The sequence below is a fragment of the Carlito syrichta genome, unplaced genomic scaffold, assembly GCF_000164805.1.
Source record: "Carlito syrichta isolate Samal-C Ts95f unplaced genomic scaffold, Tarsius_syrichta-2.0.1 Scaffold312149, whole genome shotgun sequence".
Lineage (NCBI taxonomy): Eukaryota > Metazoa > Chordata > Mammalia > Primates > Tarsiidae > Carlito > Carlito syrichta.
In genome coordinates this window covers 324896-338498 of record NW_007256245.1, presented here as the reverse complement: position 1 = coordinate 338498, position 13603 = coordinate 324896, and the positions used below count along the sequence as shown (strand labels likewise).

General features: G+C 40.0%; 1 protein-coding gene across 4 annotated transcripts in view; it reads right to left on the bottom strand.

Moving 5' to 3' along the window:
* Positions 1-13603, bottom strand: part of CTDSPL2 (CTD small phosphatase like 2) — an 80285-nt gene that overhangs the window by 51836 nt on the left and 14846 nt on the right. For all 4 annotated transcript variants that reach the window (XM_008069626.2, XM_021718384.1, XM_021718383.1 and 1 more), the window contains exon 2: positions 6522-6731. In XM_008069626.2, coding sequence (XP_008067817.1) covers positions 6522-6707 — 186 coding nt within the window. In that variant the 5' untranslated portion in view covers positions 6708-6731. The remainder of the gene's footprint in view (positions 1-6521; positions 6732-13603) is intronic.

The following is a 13603-nucleotide window of genomic DNA, read 5'->3' as shown; positions in this document are numbered from 1 at the left end:
TCTGCCTCTTTTACATTTCCTCCCATGTGATGCTATCCACCATGTCATGACACAGCATGAGGCTCTCATCAGATCCAGGTACCTGATTTTGAACTTCTCAGCCTCCAGAACTGTGAAACAAATACTTCTTTTCTTTTTATAAATTACCCAGTCCCAGGTGTTTTGTTACAGCAACAGAAAACCAAGAATCCTAGTTCCTTTTAGTGGAGAACAGCAGTTGGAAACCAAAATCTGGGTGCTAGGTACACAAAGCTCAGCAGACAGAGCAAGAAAATATACCTACAACAATGTTTCTGTCAAGGTCAAACTGTGGTCCCATAAGTTCATAATACTGTACCTTTTCTATGTCTAGATACACAAATACCACTATGCTACAACTGTCTTACAGTACTCAGTATGATAACATGTTGTACACGTTTATAGCCTAGGAATAACAGGCATGTAGTAGGCTATACCATATAGATTTGTGCAAGTAAACTATGATGAAGTTGCCAAATACTGCATTCCTCAGACTGTACTCCAATCATTAAGTGAACATGACTATTTATCAGTATATGCCCATATGTAGGCGTATGTATATGTGTGGAGGGGAAGACAGAAAGAGAATGAACAAATATGAATCTTAAATTGCCATTTCCTCTAAAAATTCAACCAGTCTGAGCTTTATTCCCCTCAATCTATAATAAATGATAAATAACATTTTTTCCTTTTCTTTCTTTCTTTCTTTTTTAGTTGGAGTCTCACTCTGATGCCCAGACTGGAGTGCAGTAGCATGCTCAGGGCCACCACAGCCTTGACTTGCTGAAACCATGGGCACACACCACCATGCCTAGCTAATTTCTTTGACTTATTGTAGAGATGAGGTCTCGCCAAGTTGCTCAGGCTGATCTTGAACCCTTGGGGCCAGCAGTTAATCCTCTCACCAATGCCTCCCAAAATGCTGGGATTACAGGCGTGAGCCACTGTGCCCGTCCATAATAAATGGTAAATTACTTTAATCTAGTCGTTAATGAACACATCTGGAGAGACTTGCCTACATGAACAAGTGAGACTTAACTTTAGTAAGGAGGAAGTAAATTCCAAATTGAAACTATGAAGTTTGACAATACAGAGTTAAAGAGTTAACAAAAGTTTTCATCTAATCATGTTTTTCAAACTAAGGAATATAACCCATCACTGGATCACTAAGTCCATTCAAAGTATTATGATCACCTTTAAAAGGAGAAACAACAGAATAGGAAACAAAAATCAAAGTATATCACATATTAAGGGTGTTTTATTTCATATACATATCAATACAGTATGTATATCTTTCTGTGGATCACAGTTCAAAGATCTAAAAATAGTGATTTAATATAAGAGTTTAGAATATTTCAGTATTTCATTAAAATTACACCCACGTAAAAATTGATGACCCTTAACTACCACAGAATAACAGTATTTAGGTAGGAATAGAGGATAACAGTCATTTTGTGATGGGGAAAACTCTAGAAACGCCTATTTAGAGAGATTCCTGGTAGAAAGCAAGTATCTTTTAGTTGTGAGGACTTCATTTCAAATATATTTTTTAAAATCTCATTGTTCTAAAAGCAGAAACGCACGTAAACAATTCCTAAATAATCTTGCTGACAATTTCATAATCCTAACGTCAAGAGATGTAGTAAGTCTTAGAATCATAGAAATCTGGATTCAAAAGAAGACAAAGATTTCATTCACCCCGTTATAGGGTGAATGAATTGTGTCCTTCCCAAGTTTATGTTTTGAAACCCTAACCCTGAGTACCTCAGAATGTGACCATATTTGAAGACAGGGCCTTTAAGAAGGTAACTAAGTGAAAAAGGAGTTTGTTGGCCGGGCTCGATGGCTCAAGTCTATAATCCCAGCACTCTGGGAGGCTGAGGCAAGAGAACTGCCTGAGCCCGTGGGTTCGAGACCAGCCTGGGCAACATTGTGAGACCTCGTCTCTACAATAAATTAAAAAAAAAAAAAATTAACCAGGCGTGGCACCATGCACCTGTAGTTCTGGCTACTTGGAAGGCTGAGGTGGAAGGATCGACGGAGTCCAGCAAGTCGATGCTGGGGTTGTCGTGAACGTCACTCCAGTCTGGGTGACAAAGTGAGACTCTAACTCAAAAAAAAGGAGTTTGTTAGGGTGACTCCTAAAGAAATATGACTGGTGTCCTTATAGGAGAGGATTAAGACACGAACAATACACATACTAAAGGGTGACTGTGAGGACACAAAAAGAAGGCAGCCATAGGCCAATTCAAGGAAAAAGGTCTCAGAGGAAACCAAATCTGCCAAAACCTTCATCTTGGACTTCTAGACAATATCTAGATATTTTGAGACAGAATGATAAAAGAGAAAGAGCACAGGTATCAGTCAAATTCACCTGGGTTTAAATCCTAGCACTGTCACTTACTGAGATGCAGTATACTGCTTATGAGTGCTGACTCTGCAATCACGTTGACAAAGTTCCAGTGTTGCCACTTAAAGCTAAGTAACCTTGCAGAAGTTATTTAACCTTTCTGTGCCTCAGTTTCCTCATCTTTAACAGAGATACTACCTATCTCACACAATTTGTGAGGCTTAAACAATTTATTATACTTAAAACACTGAGAACAGTGCTTGGCAAATAGCAACTGTTCAACTGTAAGTGTTGTTGTACTCTTTATTATATTTCTATACTAGGTAGGTTATTTATTATTATAATTATTAGTTATTGTTATTACTGGCACTGTACAAGTTACCTACACTCACTAAGTCTCAGTTTCTCTCTTCTATAAAATAACAAAAGATGATTATAAGGATTAAGGAGATGCTGGACATAAAAGCACCTAAAAATATTCAATTTTTTAGCTGTACACTCCTAGCTAAATTTTAAAAAAGACAATGACAGTTTTTAAGATACATAAACAAGTATTGTCAGATACTCAACACAACTTTAGAATATATTTTATTTTATTTTTATTTTATTTTTTCTGAGTTGGAGTCTCACTCTGTCACCCAGACTGGAGTGCAGTAGCTGCTCCCAGCCACTGCAGCCTCGACCTGCTGGGCTCCAGCGATCCTTCCACCTCAGCCTTTCAAGTAGCTGGAACTATAGGCACATGCTACCACACCCGGCTCATTTTTGATTTATTGTAGAGATGAGGTCTCACCAAATTGCCCAGGCGGGTCTCGAGCCCACGGGCTCAGGTAATTCACTCACCTCAGACTCCCAAAGTGCGGGATTACAGGCTGAGCCACTGAGCCCGGCTAGAATATATTATCAAAAAGATAGTTTATGACAATGTAGGAAAGAAAGCAATATAACTTAGAAGTCAGTATAAGTTCATTAGGACTAATACATGACAAACTAACCTTTACTTACTTCTAACATTTGGTGAGTAGTCTGGGAAAAGATATCAAGTGTACCTTGATTTCAGTAAGGCATTCAAATATCAATTTCCATAATAATCTTACAGAATATGATTTTTAAAATCTGAGTTGAACTACAGTACAGCTAAGTGAGTTGTAACTGTAGGAAAAGTCTTACCCAAGACATGAATTAATAAACAAGACATTAGTCTGCAAACAGGGTTTTCACAGCCCTATCCATGTAAAGAAGTAAGAACAGAGGACAGGGTAATTTTGACAAACTGTTTAATGAAACAAAAAAAACTTCATGTATATTTCTATAGAAAAATCCTGATTGTTTTAATTGACTTGAGCGAAAATTTGTTGACCAACAAAGATTGAGCTACTACAGGAGAAAACAAAGTATAATTTAATATAAAACCAAATAGAAAAAAAACTCCATGGCCGTGCTCGGTGGCTCAGCCTGTAATCCCAGCACTTTGGGGAGGCTGAGGCAAGTGGATTGCCCAAGCCTGCAGGTTCAAGACCCACCCAGGCAACTTGGTGAGACCTTGTCTCTACAAAAAATCAAAAATTAGCCGGGCATGGTAGCATACGCCTGTAGATCTGGCTACTTGGAAGGCTGAGGCAGAAGGATTGCAGGAGCCCAGCAGGTAGAGGCTGCGGTGGCCGTGAACATGCCACTGCACTCCAGCCTGGACAACAGAGTGAGACTCCAACTCAAAAAGACAAAACAAAACAAATAAACAAACAAAAAAACTCCTGTCAAAGGAAGTATAGGTGACCCTCAATCAACAAAGGTTTGAACTGAACAGACCCACTTATGCACGAATTTTCTTCCACCTCTGCCACCCCTCAGACAGCAGGACCAACCCTTCTTCTTCCTCCTTAGTCTACTTAACGGGAAGATGAAGACCTTTATGATAATCCACTTTCACTTAACAAATAGTAAATATATTTTCCTCATGATTTTTCTTAATGACATTTTCTTTTCTCTAGCTTATTTTATTGTAAGAATACAGTGTAGAATACATATAACATACAAAAAAGTGGTAACTAATTGCTTATGATATTGGTTAAGTCTCAGGTGAACAGCAGATTATTAGTTAAGCTTTGGACGAGTCAAAGTTTTATGTGGATTTTCAACTATATAGGGGTCAGCACCCTTAATCTCTGCATTGTTTAAGGGTCAACTGTATATATGAACAGAAGTCAGAAGACATAATAAAAACTTATCTTCATTTCTAGGGGTTATCTTTCATGAATAAAAGATAAAGGTGGCCAAAATGGTGATAAATACCATACAATCCCATATAACTAGAAATATTTACCATGGATAATGACTAAGGGCTTGCACTTGCACAGATAAGGGAACATAGTATCTGATTTCAAGGGAAAGGATGCAATAAGGGAACACATGAGAAAGTGTTATTTTCCTCAAGATGAGGAAGCACTTTACAATTAGAGCTGATCATAGGAGATCTCAGGAGAATGAACTAATCATAGCAGCTTCCCACCAACAGAAGCTGATGACAACCTGTTAGAAATTTATAGAGATGGAAATTCACATTTCTGAAAGAAATCTGATCTTTGTTATATGATAATATTATAATACTTGCAGGTTTACACAAACTTAGGTCAACTATTCTAATTACTTAAGAAATTGTAGTTATACTATTAGACACAAAAAACCCATCAAAACAAAAACAAAACCCTATACAAATACAGAATACTTCTAAGACTTGTGCAACTGCACAGTAATTAGGCTTTGTTAGCTCTATTACAACAAAACCTATCCCTATGAACAGTGATTTATTTTTCTACTTAACAAAGTAATAAACTTATAATGAAAACTTATCATATAATCCCAAAATAGCATAAAAATAGTAAACAAGCCGGCTCGGTGGCTCAGCCTGTAATCCCACGCCTTTGGGAGGCTGGGGTGAGTGGATTGCCTGAGTCCGCGGGTTCGAGACCCGCCTGGGAAGGCGAGACCTCATCTCTACAATAAATCAAAAAATTAGCCAGGCATGGTAGCGCGCACCTGTAGTTCCAGCTACTTGGAAGGCTAAGGAAGAAGGATCACCGGAGCCCAGCAGGTCAAGGCTGCAGTGGCCGGGAGCGGCCACTGCACTCCAGTCTGGGCGACAGAGTGAGACTCCAACTCAAAAAAAAAAAAAAAAAAAATAGTAAACAGTCACTAAAAATTCTATATACAATGAATGATAAGACTATACATTTATAGGTTGCATTAAAGTTGATCAAAATGCTTTTCTATCTGTTGTGCCATCTAATCCAAAAACAACTCTGGGACAGACAAAGCAACTGGTATTAGTCCCATTTTACTATCTTCCTGAGGCTCAGAGGGGTAAATGATTTCCTTAGGTCATTCAACTTGGAGCACATGACTCCTAGTCAGTGTTCATTCTTTCTTTTAGTAATTTTGTTTTCTCTTTAATGAAGCACTACGTTTTCATTATAAAATGTTAGAGTTAGATAGACAAAAGAAATAATTTCCTTAGACAGTGAATGATAGTATGAAAAAACTTTAACTTCTCTTTGAAATGAAAGTAAAAGAAACAACTCAAGTAAAAGAATAGGAGAAAATTTATTTTGCTTCCATAATACTATGCTGAAAAAATGGAAAGCTAAGTGGATGAGTTCAGTGGAATAAATACCGTTCTTCTTGAACTGCCATTACATATTTTCCATGTAAAACTTTTAAAAGTAAAATTAATACCTAAGTGTAGGCATCCCCTTAAAACACTCTTGAAATATTATACTTCAGCTGGGCTCGGTAGCTCAGCCTGTAATTCCCGCGCTTTGGGAGGCTGAGGTGAGTGGATTGCCTGAGCCTGTGGGTTCAAGACCCGCCTGGGCAACTTGGTGAGACCTTATCTCTACAATAAATCAAAAATTAGCCGGGCGTGGTGGCGTGCGTCTGTAGTTCCAGCTACTTGGAAGGCTGAGGCAGAAGGTTTGCTAGAGCCCAGCTGGTCAAGGCCGCGGTGGCTGGGAGCGTGCCACTGCACCCCAGTCTGGGTGACAGAGTGAGACTCCAACTCAAAAAAAAAGAACTATTATATCTCAGCTATACATTTTTAGAGAAAACACGCTAAACTTCACTTCTAATAACATAAAGTATGTGGTAAAATCATTACCTTGGGTGTGCTTCCTTTAATAAATTTTTTAATTGAAGACAATAAGCCAGTTTCATTTTTTGGTGGTTTTTCTCCTCCTGAAGGCAGGCTATCATCAACTTCTGAATATTTCCTCTTTGCTCTGGCAGTGCGCTGTGTTTGGATTTGATTTGACTGCTGAGAAGCTTTCCGTGTTCTCAGCCTCATCTTTTATGAGTGCCACATGTAAAACTATAAGAGAAAAATAACATAGGTTATAAAATTCAACCTAGTATACCAAAATGTATCTAGTCTATATAATAAAAATCTCTTGGTTAAAAAAAAAAAGGCTAGGCCTCTAGGAGACTGCAATAAGAGATTAACATTTTAAGTAAAAGGCATATGCTTTGTACTATATATATTATATCCCAAGTAACCTTCCCAAAAACCTCTGAAATATTATATCCTATGATATAAAGTAAGGGTGACACCAAAGAATGTACATGCTCTTTCCACAATACTATGCTGCTTCCACCCATGCCAATATTATCATTTGTCTAATCATTCATTTAACAAATATGTATTGAGCACTGAGCCTCATTCAAGGCACTGGTCTAGGTAAGAACCGAGTAAATAGTAAACAAGATAAGGAAGGATTTTGCCCTTCTGGAACTCACAATGTAGTGGAAAATAACTGTCAGTCAATGAATGAATAAATTTCATGAGCAATTCTAACAATCAACAATCATATAACAGTATTTGGATCATTTTGAGATATTCTAGTCTTACTACATAATGATACTTTTATTTTTTAATTTTATTTTAAAGATGTGGGATATGGGGTACAATTCAGGGTTGAGTATACAAATGTTCATTATGCAGGTACCCTTGTTGATGAGGTGTGCCATTCCCTTCCCTGGTAGTTTCTCTCAACTGCCAATCCCACCCCCACCCCCTGGCAGTTTTCCACTACTGCCAGTCCCTTTCTTATAGTCATAATGATACTTTAAAACTGAATTTGGTCAGGCGCACTGGCTCATGGCTATAATCCCAGCACTATGGGAGGCTGAGGTAAGAGGACTGCCTGAGCCCACAGTTCAAGACCAGCCTGGGCAACTTGGCAAGACCTCATCTCTACAACTAAACAAAACAAAATAAATTAGCTAGCCATAGCGGCATGGACCTGTAGTCACGCTACTTGGAAGGCTGAGGCAGAAGGATCGCCTGAGCCCAGCAGGTCAAGGCTGTGGTGGCTGAGAACATGCCACCTCCGGTCTGGGCAACAGAGTGAGAGACTCTAACTCAAAAAACAAACAAAAAACTGAATTCACATCAGAAAGAAAATATGAGGCTATTACTTCAGCTGTCTCATTTTATAGATGAAAAAGCTAACGTTTGGCAAAATTATGCCAATACTTTGCAGTAGTTAAGGAATACATGAATTAGAATCTGCAAAACAGAAAACAAAGACTACTAAACTAAGAATTAAGAGATGTGAATTCTAATCCTACTTTACCATAGCTAACCTATAATCACTTGTGTTTTTTCACCTGTATAAAAAATGTGGCTGGGCACAGAAGCTCAAGTCTATAATCCCAGCACTTTGGGAGGCCGAGATGAGAGGATTATCTGAGCCTAGGGGTTTGAGAACAGCCTGAACAACATGGGAGACCTCATCTCTACAATAAATCAAAAGGTTAGCGAGGTGTGGTGGTTTGTGCCTGTAATTCCAGCTACTTGGAAGGCTGAGGCGGAAGGATCGCATGAGCCCACAGGTAGAGGCTGCAGTGGCTGGGAGTATGCCCCTGCATTCCAGCCTGGGCCACAGAGTGAGACTCCAACTCAAAAAAAAAAAAAAAAAATGTAATTTACCTTAAAAAAAAAATTTAGCTTATCTTACCATTTTGAGACTCAAAATGCCCAAGAGTATTAGGAAAAGGCTATACTGTGCAGAGAACAATAAACTTATTCACAACAGTGGATGCATTCACAGAAATGTCTAACTCCAATTAAGGACTCTAAAATCCTAAAGGTATTGAAATTCTTGGCAAAGATCAGTCTTCACTGATCAATTAGGAAGTCTCAGAATTTGTGTTTTTACTTCAACACATCACAGGAAAAAAAAAACTTTTTCAAAATATAGAAATTACGAGTGTGTGTCTCTACTTCAACAAAAACTCCAGATTGAATGTGTGTCGCCCAAAACCCACATGTTGAACCCTAATTCCCAATGTGATGGTATTTGGAGGTGAGGCCTCTGTGATGTGAATAGGTCATGAATTGGATTACTGTCCCAATAAGAGGCTCCAGAGGGATCCCTACCACATGATGCTACAGTGAGAAGACAAAGGTCTATGAGGAAGTGGGCCTTTATCAAATCTGCCTGCGCCTAGATCTTAGACATCTCATTGTAAAGAACTATGAGAAATAAACTTTTCCTGCTTATAATCCACTCACTCAGTTTATAATATTTTTATAGCAGCCCGAATTGACTTAAGACATCCCTGAAATCAAAGGAGTCGCAAGAGGAATCTCAAAATATCTTTTGAAATTACTATTTTTTTCCATACTCAAATGGTGCTCCATTTTATTATCCTCAAATAAAATAAATATTGCATTCTCTCCTAAAGAGTAAATGTTAACTGTTAAAGGGATTTCTCCTTCAAGGCATTTATTATTTATTTTATAACACTATTTACAGGGCATACATTTTCTCTGAATTCCTTTGTTCTGCAGCACAGAACTCCAAAGGAAAAAAAAATTTCTATATAGCCAGCGCATGGGGAAAATTTCAAAGTTATTTTTAATCAATTCCTATAAAATGCTTTCTAAGAGCCTTTTCAAAAATACCTAAGAGCAAACCTGTCTTAAAACCACAAACATCAAATCAAAATCATGATATAATACATTGATATATAGTGGTCTTAAGGACTAAAGACATAAAGTAGTCCGGTCTTAAAAGGTTCAGCTTATTAAAATTTAAAATCCAGGCCAGGAGCACTGGTTCAAGTCTGTAATCCCAGCATTTTGGGAGGCAGAGGTGAGAGGATTGCCTGAACCCAGGGATTTGAGACCAGCCTAGGCAACACAGAGACCTCATCCCTATAAAAAATTTTAAAAAATAAGTTTTAGGCATAGTGGTATGCACCTGTAGTCTCTGCTACTTGGGAGGCTGAGGTGAGCCATGATCATGCCACTGTACTCCCAGACTGGGCAACAGAATGAGATGCCGACTCAAAAATTTTAAAAATGAAAGAAAAAAAAAATTAAAACTATCTCTTTGAGCCAGGCTCGGTGGCTCAGCCCGTAATCCTGCGCCTTTGGGAGGCTGAGGTGAGTGGATTGCCTGAGCCCACGGGTTCGAGACCCGCCTGGACAGTGAGACCTCATCTCTACAATAAATCAAAAATTCAGCCGGGTGTGGTAGCGCATGCCTGTAATTCCGGCTGCTTGGAAGGCTGAGGCGGAAAGATCGCCGGAGCCCAGCAGGCGAGGCTGCGGTGGCTGGGAGCAGCCACTGCACTCCAGTCTGGGTGACCAAGTGAGACTCCAACTCAAAAAAAACAAAAAACAAAACAAAACAAAACAAAAAAAAACTATCTCTTTGCAGTTGACATGATCTTGTAATAAAGAATAACCATGTGGTACTTTACAACTCTAATCACAGCACTCTGGGAATGCAGAGGCAAGAGTATTGCCTGTGTCCACAGGTTCAAGACCAGCCTGGGCAATATGGCGAGACCTAATCTCTATAATAAATCAAAAAATTAGCTGAGTATGGTGGCACATGTCTGTAGTTCCAGCTACATGGAAGGCTGAGGTGAAAGGATCATCTGAACCCAGGAGGTCAAGGCTGCAGTGGCCGTGAGCATGCCACTGAACTCCAGCCTGGGTGACAGAGATTCAGACTCAAAAATAAATTAAATAAAATAATAAAAATAAATAAATAAAGTAAAAATAAGCATAACAGAAGAAGTTTTAGAGATGAGTGGTAGTGATGGTTACACAAAAAGGTCAATGTACCCATTGCTACTGAACTGTATACTTAAAAATGGTTAAAATGAGAAATTTCGTTATGTATATTTTCCTTGATTTATTTATCTATTTTTGAGTTGGAGTCTCATTCAGTTGCCCAGGCAAGAGTGCAGTGGCCACCGCAGTATCTACCTGTTGGGCTTAGGCTATCCTTCCGCCTTGGCCTTCCAAGTATAGGTGTGTACCACCAAGCTCAGCTAACTTTTTAAAATTTTATTTATTATAGAGACAAGGTCTCACCAAGTTGTCCAAGCTGGTCTCAAACCCAGGTCTCAGACACTCCTCTCACTGCTGCCTCCCAAAGTGCTGAGATTGCAGGCGTGAGCCACCACACCCAGCCACATAAACAACAACAACAACAATAAAAAAAAACCCTCTCAATCTTCATCTAATCCAAAGATGACCAGCCTGGGCAACTTTTCCAAAAGAGTAAAAGACAAGAACTCTGGAATGAAAAAACAATGTCACTTCTATTTTTTTTTTCTTAACAAACTACTGTAAGCAAGGAATAGAATAGGGACAAAAGAAAAGGAACCAAGTAAAATTTGTCGTCCTACCCCAACTTTCTAATATTTACTTCTTTTAGAAAATGACAAAATAGCCAGGTGTGGTGGCTCATGCCTGCAATAGTACTTTGGGAGGCCGAGGTAATAGAACTGTCTGAGCCTAGTGGTTCGAGATCGGCCTGGGGAACTTGGCAAGACCTCGTCTCTACAAAAAATCAAAAAATAAGCTGGGCATGGTGGCACACGCCTGTAGTTCCAGCTACTTGGAAGGCTGAAGAGAAAGGATTGCCTGAGCCCAGCAGGTCGAGGTTGCAGTGGCCATGAGCATGCCACTGCACTCCAGCCTGGGCAACAGAGTGAGACTCTGACTCAAAAAAAAAAAAATTTACAAAATAGAGCCAGGCACAGAGGCTCAGATCTATAATCCTGGTATTTTGGGAGGCAGAGGTGGGAGGATCACTTGAGACCAGAGTTTGAGATCAGCCTGGGCAACACAGTATCTCTACCAAAAAGAAAAAAAGTTTTAGCCAGGAGTGGTAGTGTGCCTGTAGTATTAGCTACTCAATAGGCTGATGCAAGAAGGACTGCTTGAGCCCAGGAATTGAAGGTAGCATTAAGCTATGATCGCACCACTGCACTTCGACCTGGGACACAAAGCAAGACCCTGTCACAAAATTACCTGTCAACAAAAAATGGCAAACTATCAAGAAAACACGGTACTGAAAATTTTAATCGTAATTTAAGGCTTTAAAATCTACAATATATGTTTTTTTTCTGGGCATTTAATAATAGAAAATAAAATGGAAGGATACGTGGGGCTGGGAGAAAGAGATTGGGAAAACACAACAAAGATTGTAGAGGAGAAGCTGACCACAAGATGGCGTTGAGGGAACTACAATATTTAGGAAAAGAAAAAAGCAATCCAGAGCCGGTTGGGGAATTCTTTCTCCACTATCAGTCTAGTCAATTTGAACTCTTTCTTTTGATGTAAACCAAGGAGAAGGGAACCTGAGGGCAAAGAAGTCATGGAATTACAAACTACAGCCCCAGAGATCCATTCTTACCTGAGTTCTGCTTAGACTATAAAAAGCTGGAAAGAATGCCACCACTAGGCTAATAAGAAGAAAAAAACTACAAAACTAAGCCTTAAATCCATCAGAAAGCTGAGGACTCAGGGCAACCAGGTAACCTAAAACCCAAGAATAAACAGGCCCCTTCTAGGAGACAAGATGCAAGCACTGACTCACCTGTGGTAGACCAAGGGCTCCCGTAAAAGTAGGTGAAAAGAATTCATCTAAAATTGTTAATACACTGCTAACGACAAAGTGTGGATTATCATCAGTGTGTGTACTCTGGGAGTCATAGAGAAAAGGGGATTTCAAACCCAATTGCAAGATCTTCCCCAAATTCCACCAGGAGCTCACAATATGGGAATACGAGCCTGGAAAGAGTCTTCCTCTGTGATACAGAACTGGAGGAAGGGGGGAAGTCTTAACAATGAGGAAAAATATGAAGGTCCAACCAGATCCTTCTCTCCTAAGTAACAAAAATTTAAAGGCACTGGGGGAGAAACAACAAGCCCAGTCACCCCCAGGGCACAAGTGAAAGATTTCATTGAGAATGGGGGAAGAGTAAAAGAAAAAACAGTCTTGGTTACAGAATCTCATATATATCAAAGACATTAGAGATCTACCACTGAGGCAGGAACAGAGAAACTCTTTTCCAGACAACACTTCAAAGATACAGGAATAGTCTGGCCTAGAGGAGCAAGATCACTAAGAGAGTCCCACTCCTGATGCCTGGGCACACAGGGCCTATCCAAGATTCAGACTGGAGCCGGGCTCAGTGGCTCAGCCTGTAATCCCACGCCTTTGGGAGGCTGAGGTGAGTGGATTGCCTGAGCCCGCGGGTTCGAGACCCGCCTGGGCAGCGAGACCTCATCTCTACAATAAATCCAAAAACAAAAATCAGCCAGGCGTGGTAGCGCATGCCTGTAATTCCGGCTACTTGGAAGGCTGAGGTGGAAGGATCGCCGGAGCCCAGCAGGTGAGGCTGCGCTGGCTGGGAGCGGCCACTGCACTCCAGTCTGGGCGACAGAGTGAGACTTCAACTCAAAAAAAAAAAGAGAGACTGAACTAGGACAACAAGACGTTCCTAACTTCACTTTCAGGCTACCAAGTACCAATTAAAACAATAGTAATCTACCTCTGGGAGAGGGTCAGAACACCTAGAGATTCCCCACCGAGGCACAGGCACACAGGGAAAGACAAAAGTTGAGTGCTGATGAGTAAAATTTAGAAATACCCTCCCACATCCCAACTTCCAGCTTAAGCACAAAGTAACACAAGAGAAATTTAAAGCCAATGGTACAACAATAAAACTCAACTTAGCTGGGCTTGGTGGCTCAGCCTGTAATCCTGCACCTTTGGGAGGCTGAGATGAGTGGAATGCCTGAGCCCGCGGATTCTCGAGATCCGCCTGGGCAACTTGGCGAGACCTCATCTCTACAATAAATCAAAAATGAGCCAGGCATGGTAGCGCGCGCCTGTAGTTTCAGCTACTTGGAAGGCTGAGGCGGAAGGA